At 38.3% G+C, this 14,080-nt stretch overlaps 1 protein-coding gene across 3 annotated transcripts in view; it reads right to left on the bottom strand.

Annotated features, from left to right (window-relative positions):
• The window catches only part of GLB1 (galactosidase beta 1), a 210,845-nt gene that overhangs the window by 122,627 nt on the left and 74,138 nt on the right, over positions 1–14,080 (bottom strand). For all 3 annotated transcript variants that reach the window (XM_058183979.1, XM_058183980.1, XM_058183978.1), the window contains exon 2: positions 9,082–9,251. In XM_058183979.1, coding sequence (XP_058039962.1) covers positions 9,082–9,251 — 170 coding nt within the window. The remainder of the gene's footprint in view (positions 1–9,081; positions 9,252–14,080) is intronic.

Here is a 14,080-nt window from a genome sequence, read left to right as displayed (position 1 = left end):
CAGGGATCGTCCGAATGAAGGGGCTAGCAAGAAGCTATGTATGGTGGCCACTCATGGATTCAGAGATTGCTGAGAGGGTAGGGAAATGCCAGGCTTGCCAAGAGTCCAGACCCCTACCTCCAACGGCCCCAGTCAGGGAATGGGAAAAACCCCAAGGGCCCTGGTCAAGAATACACATTGATTTTGCTGGCCCTTTCCATGGCCAAACCTTCCTAGTGGTTGTCGACGCATTCTCTAAATGGTTAGAGATCATACTCATGAAATCCACTACGGCCGAGGCAGTAATCGCAGCCCTGCGCCACTTATTCGCAACCCACGGGTTGCCTGACACTCTGGTGTCCGACAACGGGCCGCAATTCACGGCAGCCCAGTTCGAAGAATACTTGGCAGAGGAGGGCATCCGACATGCCCTCTCTGCGCCTTTCCACCCTGCGTCGAATGGCCTTGCAGGCGTTCCGTCCGGGCGCTAAGGAGGCGTGTCCAGGCTCAAACCAGGGGACTGGCAAACAAAGATAGACTTCTTTCTGGCCGTTCAGCACAGAACCCCAAGCACGGCTACCGGCAGAAGCCCAGCCGAATTACTGATGGGACGGAAACTCCGGTGCCCACTTGACCGCTTGAGTCCCCATTACACACCAGAGGGTTACAAGGGGGAAATAGACAAAACAAGGGAATTGGACATAGGCGACCGAGTGTGGGCCCGCAACTACGGGGACGGCCCAAGTTGGCTCGCGGGGCAAATAATAAAAACAACTGGCCCAAAGTCGTACTTGGTCGAATTACAAGATAACAGAGTATGGAGGCGTCACATAGATCAGATAAGGAGACGAATAACTGAACAAATTAAGCCACAGGAAACAAATTATGACCCCTCCTTATTTGAACCCACAGCTGACCATGACCCGGGGGAGGCGCAAGACTTAGCTGAGGTCCTGGAGGTCCAGCGACGGCATCAGGTTCCCGAGGGAAACGACAGGGAAAATTACAAAAGTAATCCAGGGCCGGATGGCCAAGAAAAAGAATCTGCAAATAATCCAGGGCCCGATGGCCTAGAGAAAGAGCTGGGAGGAGAAAACAGACCCTCCGAACAGCTCAAAACACCACCCAGAACTGAACCGCGCAGGTCTGAAAGAACTAGGAGACGCCCAGGTTATTTGCATGACTACGTCGAAAAATAACATGTAAATAAAATGTAAATAGAGGCAAAGTGTTTTCTGGGAGGGGAGGAGTGTTATGTATTCTTGTCTGTACCGTTAAATATTTGAGCGGGAAATCAGCACGTTGCTGATTGGACGAAGCCTCCAGTAGAACTGTATAAAAGGAGAGGTTTTTCCCCAGCCTGTTGCTGGGTTCACCCTATATTAAAGAGCTGTTGTCACTACCCTGGTCTCCAGCCTCGTTACTTCCAGAACTTAACAGGAAGCATGTCACTCAGAAAAGAACACAAACCTAATACAAAACCCCTGTCCAACCCAACCCACTCTGATGCAGCACCAGTGCTAAGCAATCAATTTCATGGACTCTCCCTAGAAGAAAACATGAGGACTCATAGAAAAGAAGCATCATCAAATGTCTCTAAAATAGTAGCACTATCAAATGCTTCTGTGATAGATAGAAAAATACCCAAAACCTCCCTAGGAAAAAAAGGGTGAGTGTTGGTTATAGGAGATTCAATTCTCAAGGTAACAACCAGCTGCCTATAGACCAGGCCGTTAATCCAGAGAGGTATGTTGTCTCCCTGGAGCAAAAATCAAAGATGTAGCTGACAACTTAACCAAAATAATAAAACTCACCAATTACTACCCTCTTTTACTACTATATGTAGGATAAAATGACACAAAAAAGGACTTGAAAACAATATTGAGTGATTACGAGAAGCTAGGCAAGAAAGTCAAGGACTTAGGTGCACAAGTAATTTTTTCATCTGTATTGCCAAGGAAAGGACAACATCCGGTAAGAAAACAAAGAATTCTAGAAGTGAACCACTGGCTAAAGGATTGGTGTTGCCAAAAAAACTTTGGATTCCTGGACAATGAGCTGTACTCATTGATGAGCTTTTGGCAAGGGATGGGCTGCACCTCACAAAGACCAGAAAGAATGTTTTCAGAAAACAACTGGCTCAATTTATCAGGAGGGCTTTAAACTAAAATTGAAGTGGGAAGGTAACCAATCTTTAGGATTTCCAAGACCTAATTCCAAGCAAAAACCCCTAGAAAGCAAGCCAAATAATGAAGTAATGGATGGGAAGGAAGACAAACTCAAATACCAAATTGGAGACATAGGAAGCATACCCAGAGTCAGACATAAAGATCTCAAGTGCCTATATATAAATGCACAAAGTCTGGGGAACAAAGAGGGTGAACTTGAATTATTAATACATGAAGGTAGATATGATATAGTTGGAATAACAGAAACTTGGTGGGACTGGAACATATGACTGGAACATATTGATAGAAGGATACAAATTGTTCAAAAAACCAGACCCCATAAAAGAGGATGCAGAGTTGCACTGTATATAAAGAACCACTACAGTGCTACAGAAATTAATAAAACCAAAGAGAAAAAACCCCTAGAGTGCATATTGGTCAATAGGAAAGAAAAAAAGAATGACATGACCATAGGTGTATACTACAGACCACTCAACCAAGCAGAAAAAATAGATGTACTTTTTGCCAATCAACTAACAAATATATGTAGGGAAAAACACTACAATAGTAATGGGGGTCTTCGATTACCCTGACATCAATTGGAGAACTAATTCCACACCAAATGAGAAATTGAATAGGTTCCTGACAAACCTAGTTGACAACTTTGTTGTCCAAAAGGTACAGGAGGGAACTTGGGAAAGATTCCTTGGATGAAAATCCTAAAGGGGAAAACAACTCATGAATCTTGGGAAACTCTGAAAAATATGATCAATATGACTTCTGGGTGGCTCCGCTTTGTTAATGGTGGTCTATTTCAGACTGCCAGTTCTGTGTGATTCTGTAGAGCTGCTCAGACAGCGTTAATCTGCTGTCAAGCAGCTTGAAAATCTCTCCCTCAGGCAAAGAGGGAGAGGTGAGCATTCGGGCTGAAGTAGAGCCCCCAGAAAAGCCCCAGGAAGATTTCTGGTGGCTTGATGGGAACGCTCCTTCTATAGCCCGAAAAAAGCTCCGGAATCCGGAACACTTCTGCCAAATGGCAGAACAAAACGCAGCGTCCATCTCCGCGACTGAAATGGATTACTGAAGGACTTCTAACGCAGACAGAGCTGAAAACAGGAGCGTTGGCATTTGATTATAAGAAGATTTTAACTCCCTGACAGAGAATGTATTCGTAGTCAAGATTGGAGATGATGAAAGGAAATGGCGTTTTGTGTATTGAAAGGAAAATGTGTTTTGTGTATTGGAAGTGAAAGCTAAGCTAAGTGAAAGCTAAGGAAATGCTTATTACAATTGCTGGCGTGGAACCTTTAAGAAGAATATAACAAGATATTTTTTTAAAATGGATTTTTTTTATCTCTTTTTTTTAATCTTTTTCTTACAGTGTTTAAGAAGAAAAGCTTACTGAATTTTTCTTTTTTCTTTTTCTTTTTTTTCCTTCTTCTTGGCTTTACTTAGTTTAAAAATGGCTTTCAAGCAAAGAGATTTAACCACTTCTAAAATATTGGAAATTTCTTCAGTTCAGATACGGAAATTAAAAGATATTAAAAGAAGATATTAAAGAAGGTCTAAGGAATTTTTTACAGGAGCTTATGGAGACTCATCTTTCAGAAATAGATCAAAAATTTAATGAAATGGAGAAAGAAATACTGGATTTTAAAGATATGGTGGAAGAGCAGAGGAGGGAGATGAAAAAATTAAAGGAATCAGTTACACCATTATTGTTATCTAGTATTCAGACAGAAGAAAGATTGGAAGAACTTAACCAAATTAATTTAGATTTGCGAAGGAAAATAGATGAAGTTTAAATTAATTTGAATTTAGAAAATAAAATAGATGATATTCAGGTTAAGGTAGATAGGGCAGATGAAGAAAGGGTTATATTACAATATAAATTAATGGAATATGCTATAGGGGTGAGGGGATTAAGAGAATGTAGAGAGGAAAATTTGAAAGAGATTTTTATTCAGGCCTTTGCTCAGATAGATGGAGTGGAACCAGAAGATTTTGAAGTTAATATTGAAAAAATTTATCGTGTTAGTTCTTGGTTGGCAAGGCAGAAGTGTTTACCGAGAGATGTGGTTATTTATTTTACAAATAAGAAGATTAGGTATGGAATTTTGCAAGCATTTTATAAAAATAAATTTCAAATATTAGGACAAGATATAATAATGATGAAGGAAATTCCTCCTAAAATGTTAAGAAAGAGAAAAGAATTTGCCTTTTTAGTGGATGAGCTTAAGAAACATCAGATATATTTTAGATGGGAGGTTCCAGCTGGCTTAACAGTGAATTATAAAGGAAGAAAGTATTTTCTCAATACAGTTTTTAAAGCACGAGATTTCTACACTAATGTATTAAAGATTGGGAACCCTTTATCGATAGATGTTAAGTTGAATGGTGAATAGATGATGGAAAATATGTAAGACAGAAGATAAGGAGAGGGAGAATGTTTAATTCTATTATATATGATTATGGTTAATTTTTGTAAATGATTTATTTTGGATATAAAGGTGTAATTTTAGGGGTACTATTTGATATATTTGAGGTATAGGAAGATGGAATATTGTTTAACTTTGGAGGATAGATAGTAAAATTTAGGAATTTGGATTAAATATTATATTTAAGAGATGGATGTAATGTTGTTATATGGTTAACTAGAATTTAATTGTTATAACAGATATATTTTGGATAAGTTATAGGTGTAATTTTAATAATGTTATTTGATATAAGCAAGGTAAAGTGAAGATTTTAATTATTACAATTGATATATTGGGGAGATAATATAGGATTAACATAATATTTGTAATATTATTTGATGTATGTAAATGATATCAAAGATATGAAAAGATGGATTATTGTTTACCTTTGGAGGTTGGACAGTAAAATTCAAGAAATTAAGTTGGAAATATGAACTACTTAAGGAAGAAAGACATTTCAGAAGAATCCTTGGTGAATATTGGAAGATGGAACGTTGTTTTGGTATTGATTGATGAAGGTTGGATATTAAAAACTATGTACTTTATTGAAGAACAAACATCAACTCAATCGGAAATTTCTGAGAACTCTAGGAGTGGAATGGTCTGATATATAATGGATTGGAAGAAATGTATTTTCTTTGTTTCTGGAAGGGGAGTTGAGGTTTTAAGGAGTGACTATGGATTATGTTTTGTGTTATATTTTAATTTTTGACTGTTAATTTTATACCCTGTGTTCGGTTCTGGGAAGTCCCAGGGGTGGGGAGGAGGGGAGGGAGGGGGAGGGGGGATGAGGGTAGAAAATGGATTGATGGTTAATATAGAGATGATTGAAGATGTATAATTAATGTAAGATCGGAGCTGCCTGGCTACCATTTCAGAATGATGGAAAGGAAGGAAGTAGAAGAGAGAAGTAGGTAGGAAAGAGAAGAGGAAGAAGAGGAAAGGAAGGAAGAGGGATAGAAGTGGGAGAAGAAAGGAGTAGGGAGGAAGGAGGAGAGGATGTAGATAAGAGAAGGGGAGGATGGTCGTGGAAAGTAGAAGAAGGTAGAGAAGGGAAGAGAGTTAAAGGAAGGGGGTGGTGACCGGGCAGGTCCGATTAATTGTATATGATGGTACACTGAATATATTATTGGATATGAATGTTAAAATAAAACTTTTTTATTTAAAAAAAAAAGAAATGAATAAAACCAAAGAGAAAAACCCCCAGAGTGCATATTGGTCCATATGAAAGAAAAAAGGAATGATATGACCATAGGTGTATACTACAGACCACTCAACCAAGCAGAAAAAATAAATGTACTTTTTGCCAATCAACTAACAAATATATGTAGGGAAAAACACTACAATAGTAATGGGGGTCTTCAATTACCCTGACATCAATTGAAGAACTAATTCCGCACCAAATGAGAAACTGAATAGGTTCCTGACAAACCTAGTTGACAACTTTGTTGTCCAAAAGGTACAGGAGGGAACTTGGGAAAGATTCCTTGGATGAAAATCCTAAAGGGGAAAACAACTCACGAATCTTGGGAAACTCTGAAAAATATGATCATAAAAGCCCAACTCACCACAATACCACTGAAAAAGAAAAACAAGAAATCCAAAAAGAAGCCGGCATGGCTGCATAAATATCTCTCTGACAAATTGAAAGACAAAAAGGACAAGTACAAAAAATGGAAAGAGGGACACACAACTAAGGCAAAATATCAACAGATAGCCAGAATCTGCAAAGACGAAATCAGGAAGCAAAAGCTCAGAATGAACAAAGACTTGCAATGAAAGTCAAAGATAGTTTTTAAAAGTTTCATATAAATAACAAGAAAACAATCAAAGAAACAGCTGGTTCACTAGAGAGAGAAGACTGCAAGGAAGTTACAGGCAGCAGAGAATGCAGAGCTGCTTAACTCATTCTTTGCATCAGTCTTCACACAAAAAGAAACTATAGCCCAACGTACCAAAAACATAACTATAAAAGACAGACTAGAAATAAAGTTAAAATAAGCAAAAAAATAGTAAGAGAACACCTGTCTGATCTTGATGAATACAAATCACCAGGACCTGATGGATTACATCCCCAAGTTCTAAAGGAACTGGCAGATGTCATCCCCTCCCAACAATCCCAACAAAAAGTCAGTCAAAGGCCTTCTTCAAGTTTATTTACACTTGGATGGATTCCTTCTGGCACAGAGATATTCTGGCCACGTCTCCCCCTGCGCCTGCTAAAATCTCTGGAGATAACTAGAAAATTATAGATAAAGCAAGAGTCACTCACAAACAGATTCTTCCATCCATGAAACAGTTTGCCCATGCAAATTCACTTCTTTGTCCAACACAAAAAGCCAAGAAGCTCCGCCTCTTGCTTTTATCCCCTGTGGGTGTCACTCCATGACTCATCATTCCCTGAGCTTGTCCCAAAGCTTCTGCTGCTGCGCGTGCCGGTCACGTCTGCACAGTCTTGCATTGAGCCAAGGTTGTTCTTGGGGCGTTGCCAAATTAGAAGAAGGCCCGGGGGAATCAGGCCTTGTCAGCCCCTCCTCCTCCTCCTGGGACAGTGCCAGGGAGGGAGAGGGCCCAGGGGAAGCAGGCCTTGCCAACTCCTCCTCCTCACTCTCTGAATCATCCTCCTCCAGGAGTCCGAGTCCAGGAACCTGGGTCACAACAATATCTTTCAAAAATCCTGGAGCACAGGGGAACTACCAGAGGACTGGAAAAGAGCTGATGTGATTCCTATCTTCAAAAATGGGGGAAAAAACAGACCCAGGAAACTACAGACCAATCAGCCTAACATCAATACCCGGAAAGACACTGGAAAAGATAATAAAAAAAACAGATCTGCCAATACCTAGAAATGAGTAAAGGAATAACTAGAAGACAGCATGGGTTTGTTAAAAATAGATCATACCAAACCAATCTAAACTAGTAAACCAAGAAATACTGTGGATACAATATACTTAGACTTCAGCAAGGTATTCGACAACCGACTTCTTGGCAAGCTAGAAAAAAGTGGAATAGATAGCATCACCACCAGATGGATTCATAACTGGCTGACAAATCATACACAACAAATGGGCCTACGTCTACATGGAGGAAAGTAAGCATTGGGGTACAACAAGGTTCCGTCTTCGGCCCAGTATTCTTGAAAATAGATTCATAAATGACTTAGATGAGGGAATAGAAGGGGAGCTTACCAAATTTGCAGGTAATACTAAGCTGGCAGGAATAGCTAACACCCTAGATGATAGGTTCAAGATCCAGATAGATCTTGACAGACTTGAACACTGGGCCCTATCTAACAGAATGGAATTCAATGTAGAGAGAAGTCTTATATTTAGGCTTGAAAAACCAAAAGTACACTTATAGACTAGTGAAACCAGATTTAATAGCAATAAGTGTGAGAGGGATCTTGTAGTCTTAGTGGACAACCAGTTAAATATGAGCCAGCAGTGTGCAGCGGCAGCCAAAAAAGCCAATGCAATCCTAAATTGTATTAACAGAGAGATACAATCAAGATCAAGTGAGGTACTAATACCACTCTATAAAGCCTTAGTAAGACCACACCTAGAATACTAGTGTGGTGACCAAAACTGGAGGATGTTTTGGTCACCACACTATAAAAAAGATATTGAGACTTAAGAAAAAGTGCAGAGAAGAGCAGCCAGGATGATTAGGAGACTGGAGACTAAAACATATGAAGAACGGTTACAAGAACTGGGCATGACTAGTCTAGTGAAGAGAAGAACCAGGGGAGACATGATAGCAGTGTTCCAATATCTGAGGAAGAGGAAGGAGAGGAAGGGGTCAGGCTATTTTCCAAGGCCCCTGAAGGCCAGACAAGGAATAATGGATAGAAACTAACCAAGGAGAGTTTCAACCTAGAAATAAGAAGAAATTTTCTGACAGTGAGAACAATCAACCAATGGAACAGCTTGCCTTTGGAAGTTGTTGGAGCTTCATCACTGGAGGCTTTCAAGAAAAACCTACAAGGTCCCTTCTAACTCTATTAATCTGTTAAAAACTGATTTTGGTTTACCAAAAGCATGTTCCTAAATAAAATGTATTCCTGAATAAAATAAACAAATGCATTATATAGACTAGTAGCTCCCAACCTTTTGGGCACCTGGGACCAGTTTCACCTGGGAGAAAGTTTTTCCAAGGACTGGAGAGGATGTGGTTTTGTGTGCTATCTGCATCCCATGGATGGGCCTTTGTTGTTTGCACAGCCCAGTTGCTGGCATGCCATGGTCCAGTGCTGGTCCACAGACGGGGGTTGGGGACCTCTGATATAGACCACAAAATATATCCTCTGGGTATTCTTTATTGAAGAAAATAATTGTTACCTGAACTGCAAACATTTGACATTTCTGATCATCTCATGATGCTACATTTTCAATGACTGAAACCATAAACCTCAGGTGAATTCCGGTCTTCAGGGGTCTGAGAGTTTCAGTCTTACTTACATTTGAACAGCATCAAGGCCTGCCATTTTCATCTTCAAGAGACGGTCCTTCCAGTAGAAACGGGGAATCCGGGCATAATGGATGCTGCCTGAAATGTAGCGGAATGGTTTCCCATCCTTAAGGAAACAGTTGTGAGCATAATCAATTTCAAAGTTTCTCTGGGATGTAACCTGTGAAAGACAAAAACTGTAATTTGCCAACAGCAATATATAATATATAATTTAATAACTGTGTTTAAAAATTGCCCTTGTCAAATAGAAACTGTGTCAGTTTTTTTAAAAAAAAGTTTTATTTTAACATTCATATCCAATAACCTATTTAATGTACCATCATATACAATTAATCGGACCTGCCCGGTCACCACTCCCTTCCTTTAACTCTCTTCCCTTCTCTACCTTCTTCTACTTTCCACAACCATCCTCCCCCTCTCTTATCTACATCCTCTCCTCCTTCCTCCCTACTCCTTTCTTCTCCCACTTCTATCCCTCTTCCTTCCTTTCCTCTTCCTCCTCTTCTCTTTCCTACCTACTTCTCTCTTCTACTTCCTTCCTTCCTATCATTCTGAAATGGTAGCCAGGCAGCTCCGATCTTACATTAATTATACATCTTCAATCATCTCTATATTAACCATCAATCCATTTTCTACCCTCATCCCCCCTCCCCCTCCCTCCCCCTCCCTCCCCCCACCCCCTGGGACTTCCCAGAACCAAATACAGGGTATAAAACTAACAACAAAAATTAAAATATAACACAAATCATAATCCATAGTCACTCCTTAAAACCTCAACTCCCCTTCCAGAAACAAAGAAAATACATTTCTTCCAATCCATTATATATCAGACCATTCCACTCCTAGAGTTCTCAGAAATTTCCGATTGTGTTAGTGTTTGTTCTTCAATAAAGTACATAGTTTTTAATATCCAACCTTCATCAATCAATATCAAAACAACGTTCCATCTTCCAATATTCACCAAGGGTTCTTCTAAAATGTCTTTCTTCCTTAAGCAGTCTCTTAAAAATAGTTCATATTTCCAACTTAATTTCTTAAATTTTTCTGTCCAACCTTCAAGGGTAAACAATAGTCCATCTTTTCACATTTGACATTTATATACATCAAATAATATTACAAATATCCAATATATCAATTATAATAATTAAAATCTTCACTTTACCTTGCTTATATCAAATAACATTATTAAAATTACACCTATAACTTATCCAAAATATATCTATTATAACAATTAAATTCTAATTAGCCATATAACATTACATCCATCTCTTAAATATAATATTTAAACCAAATTCCTAAATTTTACTATCTATCCTCCAAAGTTAAACAATATTCCATCTTCCTATTCCTTTATACCTGAAATATATCAAATAGTACCCCTAAAATTACACCTTTATATCCAAAATAAATCATTTACAAAAATTAATCATAATCATATATAATAGAATTAAACATTCTCCTTCCCCTTCTTCTGTCTTACACATTTTCCACCATCTATTCACCATTCAACTTAACATCTATTAATAAAGAGTTCCCAATCTTTAATACATTAGTGTAGAAATCTGCTTTACAAACTGTATTGAGAAAATACTTTCTTCCTTTATAATTCACTGTTAAACCAGCTGGAACCTCCCATCTAAAATATATCTGATGTTTCTTAAGCTCATCCACTAAAAAGGCAAATTCTTTTCTCTTTCTTAACATTTTAGGAGGAATTTCCTTCATCATTATTATATCTTGTCCTAATATTTGAAATTTATTTTTATAAAATGCTTGCAAAATTCCATACCTAATCTTCTTATTTGTAAAATAAATAACCACATCTCTCGGTAAACACTTCTGCCTTGCCAACCAAGAATTAACACGATAAATTTTTTCAATATTAACTTCAAAATCTTCTGGTTCCACTCCCTCTATATGAGCAAAGGCCTGAATAAAAATCTCTTTCAAATTTTCCTCTTTATATTCTCTTAAACCCCTTACCCTTATAGCATATTCCATTAATTTATATTGTAATATAACTCTTTCTTCATCTGACTTATCTACCTTAACCTGAATATCATCTATTTTATTTTCTAAATTCAAATTAATTTGAACTTCATCTATTTTCCTTTGCAAATCTAAATTAATTTGGTTAAGTTCTTCCAATCTTTCTTCTGTCTGAATACTAGATAACAATAATGGGGTAATTGATTCCTTTAATTTTTTCATCTCCCTCCTCTGCTCTTCCACCATATCTTTAAAATCCAGTATTTCTTTCTCCATTTCATTAAATTTTTGATCTATTTCTGAAAGATGAGCCTCCATAAGCTCCTGTAAAAAATTCCTTAGACTGTCTTTAATGTCTTCTTTCAATTTCCGTATCTGAAGTGAAGAAACTTCCAGTATTTTAGAAGTGGTTAAATCTCTTTGCTTAAAGGCCATTTTAAAACTAAGTAATACCAAGAAGAAGAAGAAAAGAGAAAAAAAGAAAAAAATAATTTCAATAAGCTTTTCTTCTTAAACACTGTAAGAAAAAGATAATTAAAAAAGAGATTTTAAAAAAAATTCCATTTTTTTAAAAAAAATATCTTGTTATATTCTTCTTAAAGGTTCCACGCCAGCAATTATAATAAGCATTTCCTTAGCTTTTGCTTAGCTTAGCTTTCACTTTCAATACACAAAACGCCATCTTTCATCATCTCCTCTCTTGAATACGAATACCTTCTCTGTCAGGGAGTTAAAATCATCTTACAATCAAATGCCAGCACTTCTGTTTTCGGCCCTGTCCGTGTTAACAATCCTTCAGTAATCCATCAGTCACGGAGATGGACGCTGCGTTTTGTTCTGCCATTTGCAGAAGCGTTCTGGATTCCGGAGCTTTTTTCGAGCTATAGAAGGAGCATTCCCAACAAACCACCAGAAATCTTCCTGGGGCTTTCCTTGGGGGCTCTACTTCAGCCCGAATGCTCACCTCCCCCTCTTTGCCCAAGGGTAGAGATTTACAAGCTGTTGACAGCAGATTAACTCTGTCTAAACAGCTCTACAGAATCACACAGAACTGGCGGGCTAAAATAGACCGCCATTAACAAAGCGGAGCCACCGGAAGCTCGTCAGTTTTAACTTTAACATTAATGTTCAATATAATTCATTCAGCCCCAGGATGATTTGTGTTCATAAATTCTACCACAGCAGACACCCATTTTAACTAAATTTTGGAAAAATATAACCTATCATTACGAATATAAATTCAGTGCCTGTACAAGAATCAGATTTTGGGGTTCCTTTTGCCTAAAAGAACAACTTATAGTAAATTATCAAAAAGCTAAAGTGTTACTGTTTGACAATACAAAAGTAGGTTATATAAATGGCAAATTAAGTGCAGAAAAACAAAGCATATTCTTATAAATATCTTGGGGGTGCAGTTCAAGGCTTCCTAATCTTGGCGTGCATATTTTTCTTATCAGGCAAGCATGGCCCAGCAAAGCTCCCTAGCTGTCTTAAATTCTGCTCAAAGTAGGAACATTTTATTCCTGTTGTTTGCATGGTTTTTCTTGCCAGCTTCTTTATGGCATTCGAAATTGCATTTTTAAAAAGTTTAATATCCTGAAAGCTGTACAGTCCAAATTTATAGGAACAATACTTGTAGTTCCAAGATACACCAAGAATGTTGTTTTACAATTAGAGACAGGTTTGGTTTCTATGGGTACTTAAGTCTGGTCGAATTTCTTTTTCTCCTTGAGTTGCAAATCAACTTGAGTTGCAAATCAACTCGACTAACAAAAGCTAATAAAAACCTCCAGTCCTCTGGAAAGCTTCTGTCCATTAGGGCTTAAAAATGTCAGGAGCCACCTAAACTATATATTTGGGATATTGATTTTCAAACTGTAGTATTCCAATACTACTGTTAGATGCTAGTTTGTTCTAATTGTTAAGGTACCAGACTAGAAAGCAGGAGACCATGAATTCAAGTGACACCTTAGCTATGAAAGCCAGCTGAGTGACCTTGGGCCAGTCAGTCTCTCAGCTCACCTCACCTCATAGGTTGTTGTTGTGCTGAAAATAAACATGTGTGATATGGGATACAAATATGTAGAATGTTGACTACATGTAACAGGTTTCCTATGCAAAGGGGAGGTTATTTTTATCCTATCCAATCAACTTTCCTCTTCCATTTTCTTTGTTCTGTTAATTATAAAAAGAAGTGAAACTTGAGGCTTGAGGTTCTCTTTTTCTTTTTTCATAAAGAGATTCCACTTCAGCAGGGTATGCTAATAAACTGCTTTTAAATGATCTTCCGATTCACTTGGTTATTGAGAAGGTAAACTGAGGCAGAATCTAAGGCCAGATTTGGCTTTCAGTGGAGTAAGTGTGCCATTCCCCAAGGTTTGTATATCTTTGAGAATAGCATGACGGGGCATTTCTGTGTGGCTACTTCAAAAGTAGTTCAGGGGTGGTGGTGGTGAGGGAAGAAGGAGACTGGCACCACAAATACTTTTTGCACTGAGAATGTAAGTTTCTGGGTCCCTGTCTTTCTGCAAAAGAGGATGGGTGCCTGAACCTGCAAGATATTATGGCACCCAGAAGCATCCATTCTCGGCACAAAAAGCATTTCCAAGCCAACTCTCCTCTACTTCCTCAAAGACAAAGAAACAGCAGCAGAAAGGAGATAGATGCTTGCAAGGTGAGTCCCTGTGGCAGGAAGAGAAGGAGAAGTATGAGGTATCTTAGTGGGTCAGGGAGGCTTAGAGGGCCTATTCTATCACTAGCCCCCCTCCAGGCTTCTCCACCCTCCACTTTGATGTGCACTTAACAAATGGCACATTGGTATTCTTTAATTGTGAGCTCTTGGGAAAGTATCCCCTCCTTGTGTGTTGAAAACAGCCATTTCCAATGCTAGCCTTGTGGTACAACCAAAACAATCTGGAATTGAACACACTCAAAACCGTAGAAATGGTGGTAGACTTTAGGAGAAACCCTTCCATACTTCCACCTCTCACAATACTAGAC

This window comes from Ahaetulla prasina, chromosome 4 (assembly GCF_028640845.1).
Source record: "Ahaetulla prasina isolate Xishuangbanna chromosome 4, ASM2864084v1, whole genome shotgun sequence".
Lineage (NCBI taxonomy): Eukaryota > Metazoa > Chordata > Lepidosauria > Squamata > Colubridae > Ahaetulla > Ahaetulla prasina.
This window is presented reverse-complemented; position numbering and strand designations above follow the sequence as displayed.